Genomic DNA, 15114 nt, shown 5'->3' with positions numbered 1-15114 from the left:
ATTTTTATTATTTTATTATTTCCCTTCTACGTGACTTTGCCAAAGGAACCAATAATATGAATCCCTGCAGTCACGAAAGCTTTAAATCGAAACTTGCTCATCAATCAAATCACGCGGGAGTTGAGAAGGGGGAGGGGCATCTATCGACGTCACCAAATGTCTCACTTGCTCATTGGCTCTCGTTGCCGCGACAACCCTCAAGTTCCCGCCTTTATTTAAAGCTCTCAAGCCAATAAGCGTCGGACGGGCGATCACGTGGGACGGAGGGGGCGGGGCGAGTTCATGAACGTCACACAATTTTCCCGGGAAAATTTTCGCGCCAAAGTTGCCCCCTCACGACGTCACCGCCCGGCGGAGAGTTGCGAGCAAGAAGAGAAGGCGCGGCGCGAAACTTGTAACGGAGGATTTAGAAGAGAACTCGGCTCAACATGTCGGGCTTTGACGATCCCGGAGTGTTCTTCAGCGACACGTTCGGCGGGGACGACAATCAGAACGACGAGGGGCAAATTCGCCGTTCGCAGGCCAAGAAGAGGCTGCGCGAGTTCCTGCGCCAGTTTCGCATCGGCACCGACCGCACCGGCTTCACGTTCAAATACAGGTCTGGCCATAAAACACAACCACCTCGCCGCATTATTACGAAGCCAAAACAACCATGAACCCGTCAATAACAGTAAACGCGAATAATAAGAATGCCGCGTTAGAAGGCGTCGCCATCGCGTGATGCTGAGAGATGGCGGGCGACTGGGGGAGATGTTCGCATCCAGCAGCGGATTAAACATGTTGATGTTGACGCACAGTCGTGTCATGGTGTATATGTGGTTAGCGGAGCACCGAGGGATATACGTGTTGTCAATCCGTCGCTGAGTGGAAGGCCTCGCCACGCGTCGTGTCGTTAATCGGCGTTGTTTAGCCATACTTCACCACCCTGGTCAATGCGGGTTTGGTGAGATGTGTGTGTCTCCACTATCGGCTCGGACACGACTGCTCTCAATGGTAGCCGCAGCCCCACGCTTGCAAACCTGGCGGCTTAAAAGTGTCCGCCCTGAGATGATGACAACTAAACTTCGCCTTGTTTCGTGGTCGTTTCGAAGTACTGCAGTGCGCGTGTTTGACCAAAGCTTGCGCCCTTCTACCCATTATCCGCAGGCAATGGGAAGTAGAAATCCAGCTATCAATCCGATGGTTTAATGGTCTCTCCACCCCACGTGGGTTCTGGTTTTTGTTTTAACACCAAAACGTCACCAGGCTCTATAGTGCGGATTTGCCAATAGGGGGATGTGTTGCACAGGATTTCCGATTGACACCTCTGATGAGCACGGTTGGCAACGTACGGTGCTAAAGAGGTTCAACATACATACGTACATGCATACGATTGTCCAAATCTCCGTCACCACTCATGGTAGCTGTGGCCGGGGAATCAAAGTAGGGTCACTGAATATTTAGAACAGCGTGCTGACGACCATTGTGCCCACAGGGTACATGATTTCTACAATAGCCACTGGACTCCTTCTGTATGTGTGTGGTGACCCCAATGCTGAACAGGGATGAGCTGAAGAGGCATTACAACCTGGGCGAGTTCTGGATCGAGGTGGAACTGGAGGATCTGTCGAGCTTCGACGAAGACCTGGCTGACACCCTGACCAAGCAACCCGCTGAGTTCCTCCCCTTGGTACGTGCCGCTGCCGGGCATCAGCCCTCACCCTATGTGTCTTCTACTTCTCACAGTCTCTTGCCATCACCATCCTGTGAGCTGGGAATCATTTGTCCTTGTCCCACTCCCATACCATTTTATGTCTACCCCTTGCTGTATAGTCCTCCATTGAGGTGTAAATTTTGTCCCAAATATTTAACCGAAATAATTTTCATCTGAGAGAAATTATAAATTAGCCACACGTGGCTATACTATGCATACACCTAATTTATCAGCTTCACAAAGGCTACATCAATAAGGCAACATTTTTGGGGAATATAATGAGATGAGAAGGCTTGGCAAAATTGGGCACTACTGGTAATTTTGAGGGCAAGAGTTGGAGATGTCGACAAAGAAGTGATCTTATGAACAATGCACAGTCCCGCCAGAAAAACGCGATTATGCGATCGCAAGATTTCACGCAAAATCAGCCAAAGTCCGCATATTTATGCGGGGGGCGCGTTTTTTCAAATACGCCGCACTTTCGCCGCATAAATTGCAGATTTCCGCGCGCAAAATATGCGGGCTTGCATGATTTCATAATCCCCGCATTTTCGTTGCAAAAAGTCACATATATCTTAGCAGAAAGTTGAAAAATGTTGCGTTTACTTCACACAAGCGCAGCCATTTCCCCTGTTGCCATGGGAACGTTATGAAGTGACGTCACTCATTACGCGACATCATTGAAAAGCTGCAAACCCCGCGATGCCAATGAAACCATGATGAAGCCCGCAAATCTTTCTCATTTGCCAACAAACATAAGCGCAAAAGACCGCGCAAAGCAGTTCCCCAGTGTGTTACATGACAGTGGGGGCAAATTATTTTGCATAGCTACCTCTGTAAAACAGGAAGCACACATTTTATTTTTTAATATTTTATTTATTCATTTTTACAGAAGTTGTAGCATATTCATTTTGTAAAGCTACAGAACTTGTTCGACTCAATGTTTTGTAAGTTTGAGCCATCTGTTTGTTAAGCTCTGAAATAAAACAAGATGAGAACTTAAATATTCCCAGCACTTTCTGTGATGTAGTATGCTTGCTTATCATAGGAAGTAATAAGAAATTACTCTTTACATTAAAGTAGTAGCCTAGTGAATAGGGTGTTGGGGGAATCACTTTTTTTTCTCTTTTTCATCAAACCGCAGTTTTTGCAAGTTCCCGCAATTTTTGCAAGTTCCCGCAATTTTTGCAAGTTCCCGCAATTTAATCGCATAAAATTGCATAAATATCCCGCATATTCCATCGCATTTTTTAAGAAAACGTGCCGCATAATCAACGATTTTTGCCCGCAACAATCACCAAAAAACTCCGCGTTTTTCTGGAGGGACTGAATGCATTGACGTGGTTCAGTTCACAAGCAATGACAAAGTGTAGCATGTCACAAGAAAAGGCCCAGGCAGAGATCCAAGACTGCCCCATTATGATGATTACCAGACAAGAGATTCCACAACGCTCCTCCAGACTCTAGTATCAGTTCAGATTAGCACCGTTGGCTACGTACTGTGTGAAAGAACTTGAACCATACGTACAGACTGACCACTGGAGTTTATCAAACCTTCATCACTGCCACGGTTGTTGTGGGTCCTCCCCATCCTCTCCCCTCGCCGTGTCTGTCGCGCGCAGTTTGAGGAGGCGGCAAAGGAGCTGGCGGACGAGGTGACGCGCCCTCGCCCTGCCGGTGAGGAGCAGGTGCAGGACATCCAGGTGATGCTGCGCTCCGAGGCCAACCCGTCGTGCGTGCGCAACCTCAAGGTAAGAGCGCTGTTTGCGGTTGTCCTTGGTGGAGCCGAGCCGAGTGACTCCGTGCTGCGTCGGTGTAACCCCGCGAGGTGCAGCCGTGCTGTGCCAACGGGCAGTCGGACCTAGTGCAGAGATGACAGAGGAGAAGAAATTTGGGATATTTCCCGGGAATATTAACCGTACAGAGTGGACCTATTGCTGAAGGAGCAAGACATTGAATACGAGTTTTGCTTATATGTGCTTTTATCTTTTAAGGGACGGGATTTTTTTTTAAACCCTCGTTTGTGAGACCTATCACAGTCAGCCTTTCCACGTTTACCAATCTTCTGCATTAAAATACAAATTGATTAGTTGCACACTACAAATAACTGATGATTTGTAAACACTTCCCATGTAAGGTAGAGGGCCCTGATTCAAATTAAGGTTCTCTTATGACACATGCATGATTGATTTAAGCAAGTAGGAATTTGTAAGCAAGGTAAAACATTTGACCATGCTTCAACTTTATGCTTGACCTTATCGGTAAAGGAGGAAGAGGGGGGTGCTCAGGGACCGGTTCATGTTAGCCGTGGCCTTGAATAAAACTCAGGTTGTTGGGTTTGTAACACTGTTCACGAAACACTGTGCCACTTCTCCCACCTGGGCAAACATACATGAGAGTAAAACAAGAAAACACACGTGCACCGTTGGAATAAAACTGGGATCTTGACTTGTCGAACCTCTGACCACTGCCCTGCGGTAACACCGCTGTAAAAGCCTTTGAAATGTGTGCGTTCTCACCGCTCGTCCCTTCGTTCGCCCCCCTCGCCCCGCCAGTCGGAGCAGATGGCGAAGCTCGTGAAGATCCCGGGAATCATCATTGCGGCCACGGCCGTCCGCTCGAAGGCCACGCGCATCGCCATCCAGTGCCGCAGCTGCCGCAACACCATCAACAACATCCCCGTGAAGCCCGGCCTCGAGGGATATGCCATGCCTCGCAAGTGCAACTCGTGAGTGCGGCGCTCCCGTCATGTCTGCCAGCGAACTGGGGGTGCCCTGCAGTGGCCAAATGTTAACTACCTTGCCCGGTATACAGGAGGTCGTGGGTTCGATCCCGACACTATGTCTGTATATTTGGAGTTTGCATGTTCTACCTGTGGTCGCGTGGATTTTTCTCTGGGTCCTCCAGGTTATAAGCCACTTAATTGATCTATCATTTCTGTCCAGGTCGCTTCGGAAAAAGAGCAAGACAGCTCATTGGGCCTTACCTTGTAAAATAAAAAGAGTTATGTTTAACTGTCGTACGCAATGCAGGGTGTGCACATTTATTCAGGACACTTGTATATAAATTTCACAAGAGGCATGAAAACTAAAAACTGCCCACGTCTTAAATGAGTTTTTTTTACGACAGTAATATGCATAGAGCAATCATTGTAAAAAAAAGTAAAACACCAGCTTGTCATGGGAATCGCCAATATACAGTAAATGTTTACGTAAGTACATTTTTAAGAAATTGGCTCTTCAAAGCATAACTGCTGGGTTAAAACGATCAAAAGACACTAACTTCACCCAATACGGCAATTACAAGCTCACTGCTGATCAGTTGCCTCCTTATCACTCGTCTGTCGCTGCTGTCATAGGCACTGTTCCCGCGAATCCCACTCATTGATTCCTCAACCCATGTTGAGGACACGGTCACCAGACTGTGACTGTTCCATCTCATCCACACTGCTCAACCATCACCACACCGCTCATTTCCCCACACTGCTCTAATTTGGAATTACCTTCATTGTCTTGTTTCCCAAGTTCTAACTGGACTCCATTCGAGAAGCGTTATCAACGCTTGTTGTATGTTAAACATTTAATTGTGCTCCTATTTTCTGGCCGCTTGGCATTTTGGACTTTTGAGCCTGTGCTCAGCAACAGTGATGATAAAAAAATAATCCCAATTTTTTTCTCAACCATATTTTTTCGGGTATTTGGAGCATGAGGAGGCGTCCCTTGCTTAACTTGTTCCCACCGATTTGTGGTTGTCTTTCATGCAGTGAGCAGGCGGGGCGGCCCAGCTGTCCCATGGACCCGTACTTCATCATGCCGGACAAGTGCAAGTGCGTGGACTACCAGACCCTCAAGCTGCAGGAGGCCCCTGACGCCGTGCCGCACGGGGAGATGCCGCGACACATGCAGCTCTACTGCGACCGGTCAGCATCGCCGGCTCGCTTTGGCGTCGTGCGGTGTCTTTTGTATTTTAAGAAGTTCATGAATAGTATGGTCGCTGCTACCGTGGTACAATGGGTTAGTACATGGGACCTGCATTAGCGCCGCAGTGGCGAGATGTTAACTCCCTCGCCTGGTATGCAGGAGGTTGTGGGTTGTGATCCCAACCCTGCCGCCTGCATATTTTAAGTTTGCATGTTCTCCTTTATATATCACCAGAAAATGTACACTTATTAAAACTTTTGTTGCATCTATATTGCTTGCTATGATGTAACATCTGGATCAGAAACATGGATACTTCCAAGTGTTCAATTACAACCAAACTCATAAAAACATACGACACAAAGCATTCCTGTGCCTATTTACTTTCCCCCCGCTGCACAGCTACCTGTGCGACCGTGTGGTGCCGGGCAATCGCGTCACGGTGATGGGCATCTACTCCATCAAGAAGGCCTTCACCAAGATGCAGGGCAAGGGCCGGGATCGCACAGGAGCTGGAATTCGTAACCCGTACCTCCGCGTCGTCGGAATCACCGTGGACACGGACGGCGCCGGTGAGCAGCCTATCCATCGCCGCCGCTGCTGCGGTTGCTCTTGCTCTTTAACCCTTTCCTGTTCCGATGACACCGTTTGGCGCCAGCTTTCAGAGTGCGGTTGTGTCGCAACAGTTCTCTGTGGTGAGTGCAATGTCTTTAAAAACAATGGCACTACGCCTCTATAAATATAATTAACGATAACCACTTTGCTCGCTCCGAGATGCAGCGGTGAATGGGGCACCCCACCCTGCAACTTGCAGATGTCTCGGAACGGGAAAGAGTTTAACGTTTCTGCCACTAAGACTGCTGCTGCCATCATTGCAGCTGCTGTTGCTCGCACTGCTTCCCCTGCTGCTGCCACAAATTTTGCTGCTCTTGTCAAGACCGCTGTTGTTGCTAACACCCTGTGAACGATTATTGTCCCACCACAGGCCGCAGCATGGGCATTGCACTGAACCCACAGGAGGAGGAGGAAATTCGGCAGCTGGCTGCGTCGCCCAGCGTCTACGAGACCATCGCGCGGAGCATCGCGCCCTCCATCTACGGATTCGTGGACATCAAGAAGGCCATCGCGAGCCTGCTCATCGGGGGCTCGCGGAAGAGGTGACGTCACTCCCCCGCAGCATGGCGACGGCTGGCTCAAGATGATAATTTTGCCATTGTCACAGAACAGACGACAGTGATTTTATTGTGTTGTCGAATACCACGGTGACCCTGGGAACAGGGTGTAGCTGGCCCGTGGCAAGATAACCAGACTGCCCGATGTACAGGAGATGTAGCACAATATGTTGCAGCAATTCCTATGTGCAGTTCCAAGGCTTTACAATTCATAATAATACGAATATTACAGCTCTTTGTCAGTCCACCACTGTATGAAGGCCTCCCCCACACCGTGCTGGTCATGGGGGTTGTTTGACCATACTTCACCATGTTGGTCAGCGCAGGTTGGTAAAGTGGAAGGACACCCAAGGTTGCTTCTGATATCACTCGCTGCTAATGTTAGCCGTGGCCAGGATTAAAACTTTGGTTTGCAAGTTCTTAGCATGAGTGTGCTTTACCTCTGCGCCATCAGTCCACGCATAGGTAGTTCTTAATTGTGCTTGCATCTCATTTGTGATGGCAATATTGTGCTGAGTGACTGTTTCTGAAAAAAAAATTCTGTAAAACTATTTTAATAAAAAAACTAGTCAAATTTGAAGACTACATTACCATATGTAATCTGACTTTTGCAAATACAGTATTTTCTCATAGCTTCATATGTTTTGAAACATTTGTGTGTGCTGTGTGTATATGAACGCCGTGCGATTGGGACCCATTACAGGCTGCCGGATGGACTCACGCGCAGGGGTGACATCAATCTGCTGCTGCTGGGTGACCCCGGCACGGCCAAGTCTCAGCTGCTCAAGTTTGTGGAGCGCTGCTCTCCAATCGGGGTGAGCGTGCGTGGAATCCCTGGCCTGCGGTGGCGTGGTTCCAAATCAAATGTGACGTCGCACAAACCTCCCCTGTGGCTCTCAAACACCGGTTATGCGTAGTGGTCACCCCCTTGTTAAGCGCCATCCAGGCTCGTACCTGCTTAGCTTTCGAGAGCCGATGAGATCTGTTGCATTGCGTGTTATTTTTATTGTGGGCAGCAGAAGGCAGTGCAACAAAAAATAATTGGAATATTGGACTTAGATGCTGCTTCGACTAAACTCCCCACTTTAAACCAGCACTGACGTTGCTCAGCACACAGGATTAATGAAAAGTGCTTTAACCGGACGATTAACGTGTTCTCTCGCCTGCTCCGGTGCGCCTGTGTGCGTGTGCTGCACACAGGTTTACACGTCGGGCAAGGGCAGCAGCGCGGCGGGACTCACGGCCTCTGTGATTCGCGACCCTGCCACGCGCAACTTTATCATGGAGGGTGGCGCCATGGTGCTCGCTGATGGTGGCGTCGTGTGCATCGACGAGTTCGACAAGGTCCGCTTTGGTGTACCAGCCTACACCGCTATCTTCCATCCTGCCTGCCTGTCCACTGTCGTGAACCAGCCTACCGCTTTCTTACATCCTTGCCTGCCTGTGTGTTGGCTTGCCAGCCTACTGTTTACTCTGATTCTGCTGCCTGTTGGCACAGGCCTGCCTCTTATTCCTGTCCTGCTTTCCCTTTCGCACAGACACACACCTGCCCACTCCTCGGAAGCAGCGTGATTCACACCGCGAGCTCTGTGCCGTGAAAGTAAAAACAAATTATGTATAGCTGGATTAATTGCAACGTTTTAGTCTCACCTCCACAATAGTTTAGTCAGGAAATGGCTTCGGTTGTTGCGTGGCTTGATTGTTTCAACGCCACCATTAAAATTTTCGGAGATCACAGCAGAGGCTAAAAGTTGAATTTGTCGAACCTTTGTTGGCTGGTTATGGTGGCATGCGTGCCAGTGACTTGCAACATCCAGCGATTTGGGATGAGTTGGTGAGACTTTAAGGTTAAACATCATGTCATTATTATTTTAAATGTTAAAATTACATTTGTCTGTGGGAGGCATATATAGGTTGTCAACTTATTTTAATATTTTAAAAGTTACCTCAAACACATGTCATGAATGTATTAAAATATCTTAAAACATTTAAATCGGCTCTGTGGCAAAGATGAACATGAATGCATTGGAAATTAAGAAAATCTTAGGTCTGAACTTCAACAGGAGGAAGCGGAGTTTGGAGCCGAGCAGAGGGGTGAGAGTGTAGGACTCCAGTAACATCGTAGCTCTCCACGCCCCCCCCCGCCCCCCACCGTTTGTCGCTCAGATGCGTGAGGATGACCGTGTGGCCATCCACGAAGCCATGGAGCAGCAGACCATTTCCATCGCCAAGGTGCGCTGATGTTGTGCAGGAGGTCGTGAGTGTGATCCCGATCCTGACGCCTGTATATTTGAGGTTTGCATTTTCTCCCCGTCGTCGCGTGTATTTTTCTCTGGGTCCTCCAGTTTTTTCCTCCATCTTTAGAACCCACATGCGTTTAGAATATTTGGCTGCTATTCATTTCCACATAAGCCACTTCGTTGAGCGATCATTTGTGGCCAGGTTTCTTTTGAAAAAGAGCACTATACAGCTTCTTGGTTCTTTCAGTAAAGTCACGTAGAAGGGAAATAATAAAATAATAAAAATTTTCTCTAAATTCTCACGACGTTTCGGCCACAGCGCAAGCAGCCGTCCTCAGGTGAAGAACAGGGCTGTCGGAAAGACAGCATCCGAAGCACTATACAGCTCAGTGGGCCTTACCTGGTAAAATAAATGTCGTTAGTAATCTCGTGCCTCTTGTGAAATCTCTTCTCCCACTTGGCACCAATTTCACAATCTTGTTGCTGAAATAGCCTAATGTGCATCGACACCTACCCACACTCCTCGAACTCCCAGGTGTCAACTTCTAAAAGTGTTTTGCTTTATACTCCAGTGGAATGCTTTAGTATTCGTTGTTCATTCCTTGCTTTCACATCTCCGCACCGCAAATGTATGCCTGCAGATGATTATCGGCGTTAATTTTTAAAGAGGATTGGCTCGTGAGATTCACGTTTCGGTTGCAAGGAGGTCCTGATGAGATGGTAGCAGCTCCTTCATCAGTTACACTTTTAACTTACAGTTTAAATGAAACCCTCAGACATGGCCAATTAATAAAACATGGCACAATAATGTCGTTTTGGATTTTAATCATGTAAATACATTATGAATGCAATATGTAAATAGCACATACCCATTAACATTCACAACTATTGTATAACACCTTATTAAAAGTTACAAAACATTAAATTGTGAGCTTGCGGCGGCTAACTCCGTGTTTGTAACTAAGTGGGAGAAAAGTGGTGGTACAGATGTAATCTTGCAATATATTTTTCATCGCGGTCATTTTACTTCTTCCACATGGTTATTTTATCTCGGGGTTTCAGAAACTCCACAAACGGCCGTATTTGGTGAACCTCTAGGGGGCCCCTAGCCCAAAAGGGGTACCCAGAGTGGTGTCAAAATATAACCAACATGGGTCTCCCTAAAGGTGGAGCTGGCCACAGTCACTCGTACACTGTGCCGATCCTAATCTATGTGTTAGCACTGCATAGGTTTTCGCGGCTGTACTGTACAGCTCTGCGGTGTTTTTCGGGTTCTAACGGCGTCCTTATTCAGGATGACGTCTGATGCTGCACGTACTCTGGGAGCTTCTTCGGTTTCTAAAATGACTGAAGAAGCTACCTGCACAAATGCGCGTGTGTGGGGATTGGTAGTGCAATGGTTAGCGCGCAGCGCTATGAACCCGGTGACCCGAGTTTGATTCCCGCTCGTGGTCAACACCAGTGACGATTATCTGAACCGGTCCTGTGCCACCTCTCGGTCAACTCTTCCTCAAATGAGTACCTGGTGCGGTGTGTAAACATCGCCTCGAGGGAGACAAAGGCGTCCGGGTGTGGTGTTGGCTACCCACCCCTTCATGTGCCATGCCGGCCTTTGCTCGCTAACAGCACTTGCCCCAACAGTCTGTTTAGGCTACACGGGGGATCTTTGTCTTTGTGTGGTGCAGGCCGGCATCACGACCACCCTGAACTCGCGCTGCTCTGTGCTGGCGGCGGCCAACTCCGTGTTTGGTCGCTGGGACGACTCGAAGGGCGAGGAGAACATCGACTTCATGCCGACGATTCTGAGCCGATTCGACATGATCTTCATCATCAAGGATGAGCACAATGAGAAGAGGGACATGGTAATAATTACCCTTTGCCCCAAATACGTTTTGCAGCCTTGAACCATTGTAGAAATAAATTTTGTAATAAAATAGCTCCTTATTTGGGAAAGGCCTCATGGAGTCTCCAAGTTTTCCTTAACAGGAGGATCCTACTTTGGGATGTTTGGTCAATATATTAATTGTTTTGCATGTGGGAGTCTACTGTAGTTCACCATCTGAGGTGCCCTCCTACAGAGATGTTCGCTGTCTCGCAATAAAACCCGACTTGTGAAGCATTCAGCGCTGGAACATATTGGTTTGGAATCAAATAGGCTGATGATCGAATACGTATTTATTAGCATGTGTATTTGGAGACACGGAACAGAGGGCTGCTTGTGCACGTGATGCTGCTTCATGACAATGCACAATAAATAAATATTCAGTAGCATTTTTACGTGCTATGAAGAAGGTCCATTGCCTGCAACGTCACCTGTTATACATTTCTTTTTTTACGGCCACTGTTATTGATGAGTGCACTGGCGTAGGATGGTTTTGAGCAACCGATCCTGCATGACGTCCCTCTGCTGCCGACTCGTATCTGCAGATCCTGGCCAAGCACGTGATGAACGTCCACCTCAACGCCAAGACGCAGATGCAGGCCGTGGAGGGGGAGATCGAACTGTCCACGCTCAAGAAGTTCATCGCCTACTGCCGCTCGTGAGCGCGCGCACATGCACGGCACGAGAGCCACACGTTATAAAGGTGCAGGCTTGAAATTGCTCGCTTGCGACAATGGTGGCGCAAGAGCCTCCAAGACTGAGCCCGAGAGAGTTCCCCTCCTGCCTAATGGAGTGTTCTGGTCCACTCTTCCACGCTGGCCAGATGTATTGGAAGCGGTGGGATTATCTACATCCCACCACACGTGACCTGCGAACCGACTAAAGTTCTGTGGGTGCACTCATTATACTGCTGGGTGGTGGACAGAGGTGGGAGAGATATGGGAACAAAACCATCGACCCTGATTGCAAGTCCATTGTGCTAACCGTTACACGGCGGCAGCATCCCAAGAACACTTGTTTGGCGCTCTTATATTGCACAAAGCGACTTTGGCAGCCCATTGGAGGCTATGCCGAATGCGTCACTTCGGGCTAAGATGAAAGCTCCCTTTCCCATTTCATAATGCCGTGTCGATTTCCCTCGAGGCTCCCTGCGGAGGCAGCTGGTGCGTTATATCGCCTGGCGCGGGTCATCCCGTAATGCACGTACCCTCATTAAGCCGAGAGAGTGAAGAGAGAGATGCTCGCGATGATTGCATTTTGTTCACGGCGGACGGGGGAACGCTTCGCTTAAGCTGACTTTTGTTGCCTTGGGGCCGATTTTCACGCGTGCCAGGAAATGCGGCCCTCGCATGTCGGCCGAAGCGTGCGAGAAGCTGAAGAACCGCTACGTGCTGATGCGCAGCGGAGCGCGCGAGCACGACCGTGACCGCGACCACCGCAACTCCATCCCCATCACCGTCCGGTAACGCGCACGGGTGCTTGGGTGCCTCCTGGGAGAGTAATTCCGACAGTCTTAATAAAAATTCTGATTCTGGTAGATAGTGATTAACAATTAGTCATTTATCGAGGAACGCCACACTTTCAGGAGGGTTCTGCTATGTTGAGTTTTTATTTTTAAGGTGTCTGACAATCTTGAGTTGTTTATATTTACGTGGGAGGAAAACCGGAGCGCATGGAGAATATCCCCGTACAGATAGAAATGTTGGTCCGCTTGATATTTCGTCTTCTCCGGTGAGCTACGGTATGGCACCTCGTCGCTCACGGGGAGTTTCACAACATTTGCGTGATCCACCAACTGTAATCTAAATACAAATTACTAGTTACTTGGAGGTAATTCAGATGTCAATTTCAAATGTAATTAAATTGTTTAAATTACAATTGAATTTAATAAGTTCGAGACTGCCCATCTCTGCTGCTGGGATCCTTAGTTTCATTCTCGGTTTCAGCCGGCTGTGATCTAAACCAAGTTCTCAAGTGCAGTTAATGATCTGCATCCGATAAAGATGCAGATCATTAACAATACAACTTTACTTGATACATGGGTGTCAGACACGGGTACTCCTTGGTCGCTCCAAAATATATTTTAAATTAATTTGGCTCGAGCGAAACCACTCCACGTGACCACCCCAAATCACCTCTCTGCGTGATGACCCCCACGCCAGAGATTGCGCCGAGTAAAGTCGCGCGCGGCTCTCGGCCACGTATGGATTTCGGCGAGCAGCTCCGTCGGGTCCTGGAAGTTCGGCCGCTCCCGTTTTAATCGCTCGCCCCCCCCCCCGTGCACGTCGCCGACGCTCGCAGGCAGCTGGAGGCCATCGTCCGCATCTCGGAGTCTCAGGCCAAGATGCGTCTGCAGCCATTTGCCACGGAGGCACACGTGGACGAGGCTCTGCGGCTCTTCCAGGTGTCCACCCTGGACGCGGCGCTGTCCGGCAGCCTGAGCGGTACGTGTGGGGCTTGTCTGCTCGCGCACCCACACCCACGCACGCCCACGCACGCCCACACACACCGTGCATCCTTACACACGCCCTCTCCCCATGTCTTGGCCACAGCTCAAGACGCACGTGTTAGCACGCGCACTGCGATCGGCGTGATCTCCGCCGTGATTGTTGTCGATCCACTGCTGGATGGAGGCATCCCCACACCACGTTGGTCATGGGGCTGTTCTAAGCAGCAGGAGCATTCCCCACTTCAGTTATTCTTCGCCCGCCGATCGTCTCAACATCCCGTTATTTCTCAATAAATTATCATCGTAATGGCGACGCGTAACGTGTTCGCTTGTCCGCCGCGCAGGCGCGGAGGGCTTCACAACGCAGGAGGACCAGGAGCTGCTGGCGCGCGTCGAGAAGCAGCTGAAGCGCCGCTTCGCCATCGGCTCCCAGGTGTCGGAGCACAGCATCGTCCAGGACTTCCTCAAGCAGGTGCTTGGTCTTTTACTCGTGAAGTTGAAACATCTTGCTGGCTCAATCGCAGGCTGCTGTACCTCAACTTGTTGTCGCGAGCCTTTCATGTTCCAAGATGTACGTGTAGCTGATGGTGAAATGTTGTGTAAATGCGTAAGAATAATTTTTCTTAGACATTATAAAAGTGAACTCGATTTATTTGTGTTTTCAATAAGTGTTAAAGATCCATATTAGTGTTCCGAGTCACGTGATACAATTGGCTTTGTACCAGCAAAGTAAAAAGGCACAGTTCCATTATTTGTTGGCACTACATCAGCTAATGCCGGTATTTCAAACACGAGCGCGTTACGAGATACGAACAGCGATTTACTTGCACGTTATTTCAATAAATAACACTGATACTTTTCCAGGGCTTCTCCAGTCAAATACAATGTAAACATTGTGCAAATGTCGACCGTAACAATATTAAAACGGAATAATATATTCCGCAGCATTTTTCAAATAACCTTTGCAGAGTAGGGTTGTGTGGATCTGGATAATGTCTTTGCTTCAATCGGCTGCTTCTAAGTTTAACTTAAAATGGATGTCCGTTTCAGTGGGATGACCGTAATTCTGCGCTTCCATATTAATCGCAATCACGGGGGAACTTGTCCTGCTTTTCTTTTTCTCACCAGAAATACCCAGAGCATGCCATCTACAAGGTGCTGCACCTGATGCTTCGGCGTGGAGAGCTGCAGCACAGGGTGCAGCGCAAGGTCCTGTACCGCGTCAAGTGAGCCTGCGCCCGCATCCCTCCCCACCGCTACTCACGCGCCTGTGTCTCAGACCACGTGCCGGTCATGGAAAGCAGAGGACAAATGGTCATTGAGCTCGTGGTTAAATCCACGAGCTTGCATCACGATTATTCGATGGAAGTGGATTCTTGCGCGCGTCGAATCGTGTGTGTAGCTTATGGTTGACACGCGCATTGTATGCGATTGTTGCCGATAGCCTAATGGGAGCAACAACAAAATGAACCGATATCGGGGTATGAGATCTTACGGATGGGGAAGAAAAATATTCGGTGTAATCAGATCTTGAATCGAGGTAGTTTATTGAACCACGAAGAAGTGTGGTGAATCATTAAGTGCCTGCTAACCCAATTTTCCAATAATAGACAGTCTCCTGTCTCGTTAAAGTACAACATGACAGATTAGTCTTCAGAAGTAAAATCCCACTCTGGGACCCATAGTGATCATGCAGATTCCCATCGCTTGCTTTGATGTGTCTTTCCAAAGTAGTAGTACTGCATTTGTGTGTTTTTTTTC

The 15114-nt window shown here is 48.6% G+C and overlaps 1 protein-coding gene across 1 annotated transcript; it reads left to right on the top strand.

Annotated features, from left to right (window-relative positions):
- Positions 1–278: 278 nt before the first annotated feature.
- On the top strand, positions 279–14619 carry MCM5 (minichromosome maintenance complex component 5). Its single transcript, XM_078868294.1, has 16 exons — positions 279–598; positions 1543–1669; positions 3316–3444; positions 4249–4421; positions 5457–5612; positions 6013–6182; positions 6596–6767; positions 7486–7597; positions 7983–8126; positions 8949–9014; positions 10708–10884; positions 11450–11562; positions 12238–12366; positions 13206–13348; positions 13698–13825; positions 14482–14619. The coding sequence occupies exons 1-16, from the start codon at positions 429–431 to the stop codon at positions 14581–14583; spliced, it is 2211 nt and encodes a 736-aa protein (XP_078724420.1). The 5' UTR covers positions 279–428; the 3' UTR covers positions 14584–14619.
- The last annotated feature ends 495 nt before the right edge of the window (positions 14620–15114 follow it).

Source organism: Lampetra fluviatilis, chromosome 25 (genome assembly GCF_964198595.1).
Source record: "Lampetra fluviatilis chromosome 25, kcLamFluv1.1, whole genome shotgun sequence".
NCBI lineage: Eukaryota > Metazoa > Chordata > Hyperoartia > Petromyzontiformes > Petromyzontidae > Lampetra > Lampetra fluviatilis.
Note: the sequence above shows the minus strand (reverse complement) of the source record. Positions and strands in the feature narration are given on the sequence as shown.

What these genes read in the sequence shown, in the direction of transcription:
- MCM5 (XM_078868294.1), top strand. Translation starts at nt 429, where the DNA reads ATGTCGGGCTTTGACGATCCCGGAGTGTTCTTCAGCGACACGTTCGGC. An exon ending in CCGCTGAGTTCCTCCCCTTG is followed by an intron (nt 1,670 to 3,315) that starts GTACGTGCCGCT and finishes TGTCGCGCGCAG; the next exon opens with TTTGAGGAGGCGGCAAAGGA. An exon ending in GCATCGACGAGTTCGACAAG is followed by an intron (nt 8,127 to 8,948) that starts GTCCGCTTTGGT and finishes TTTGTCGCTCAG; the next exon opens with ATGCGTGAGGATGACCGTGT.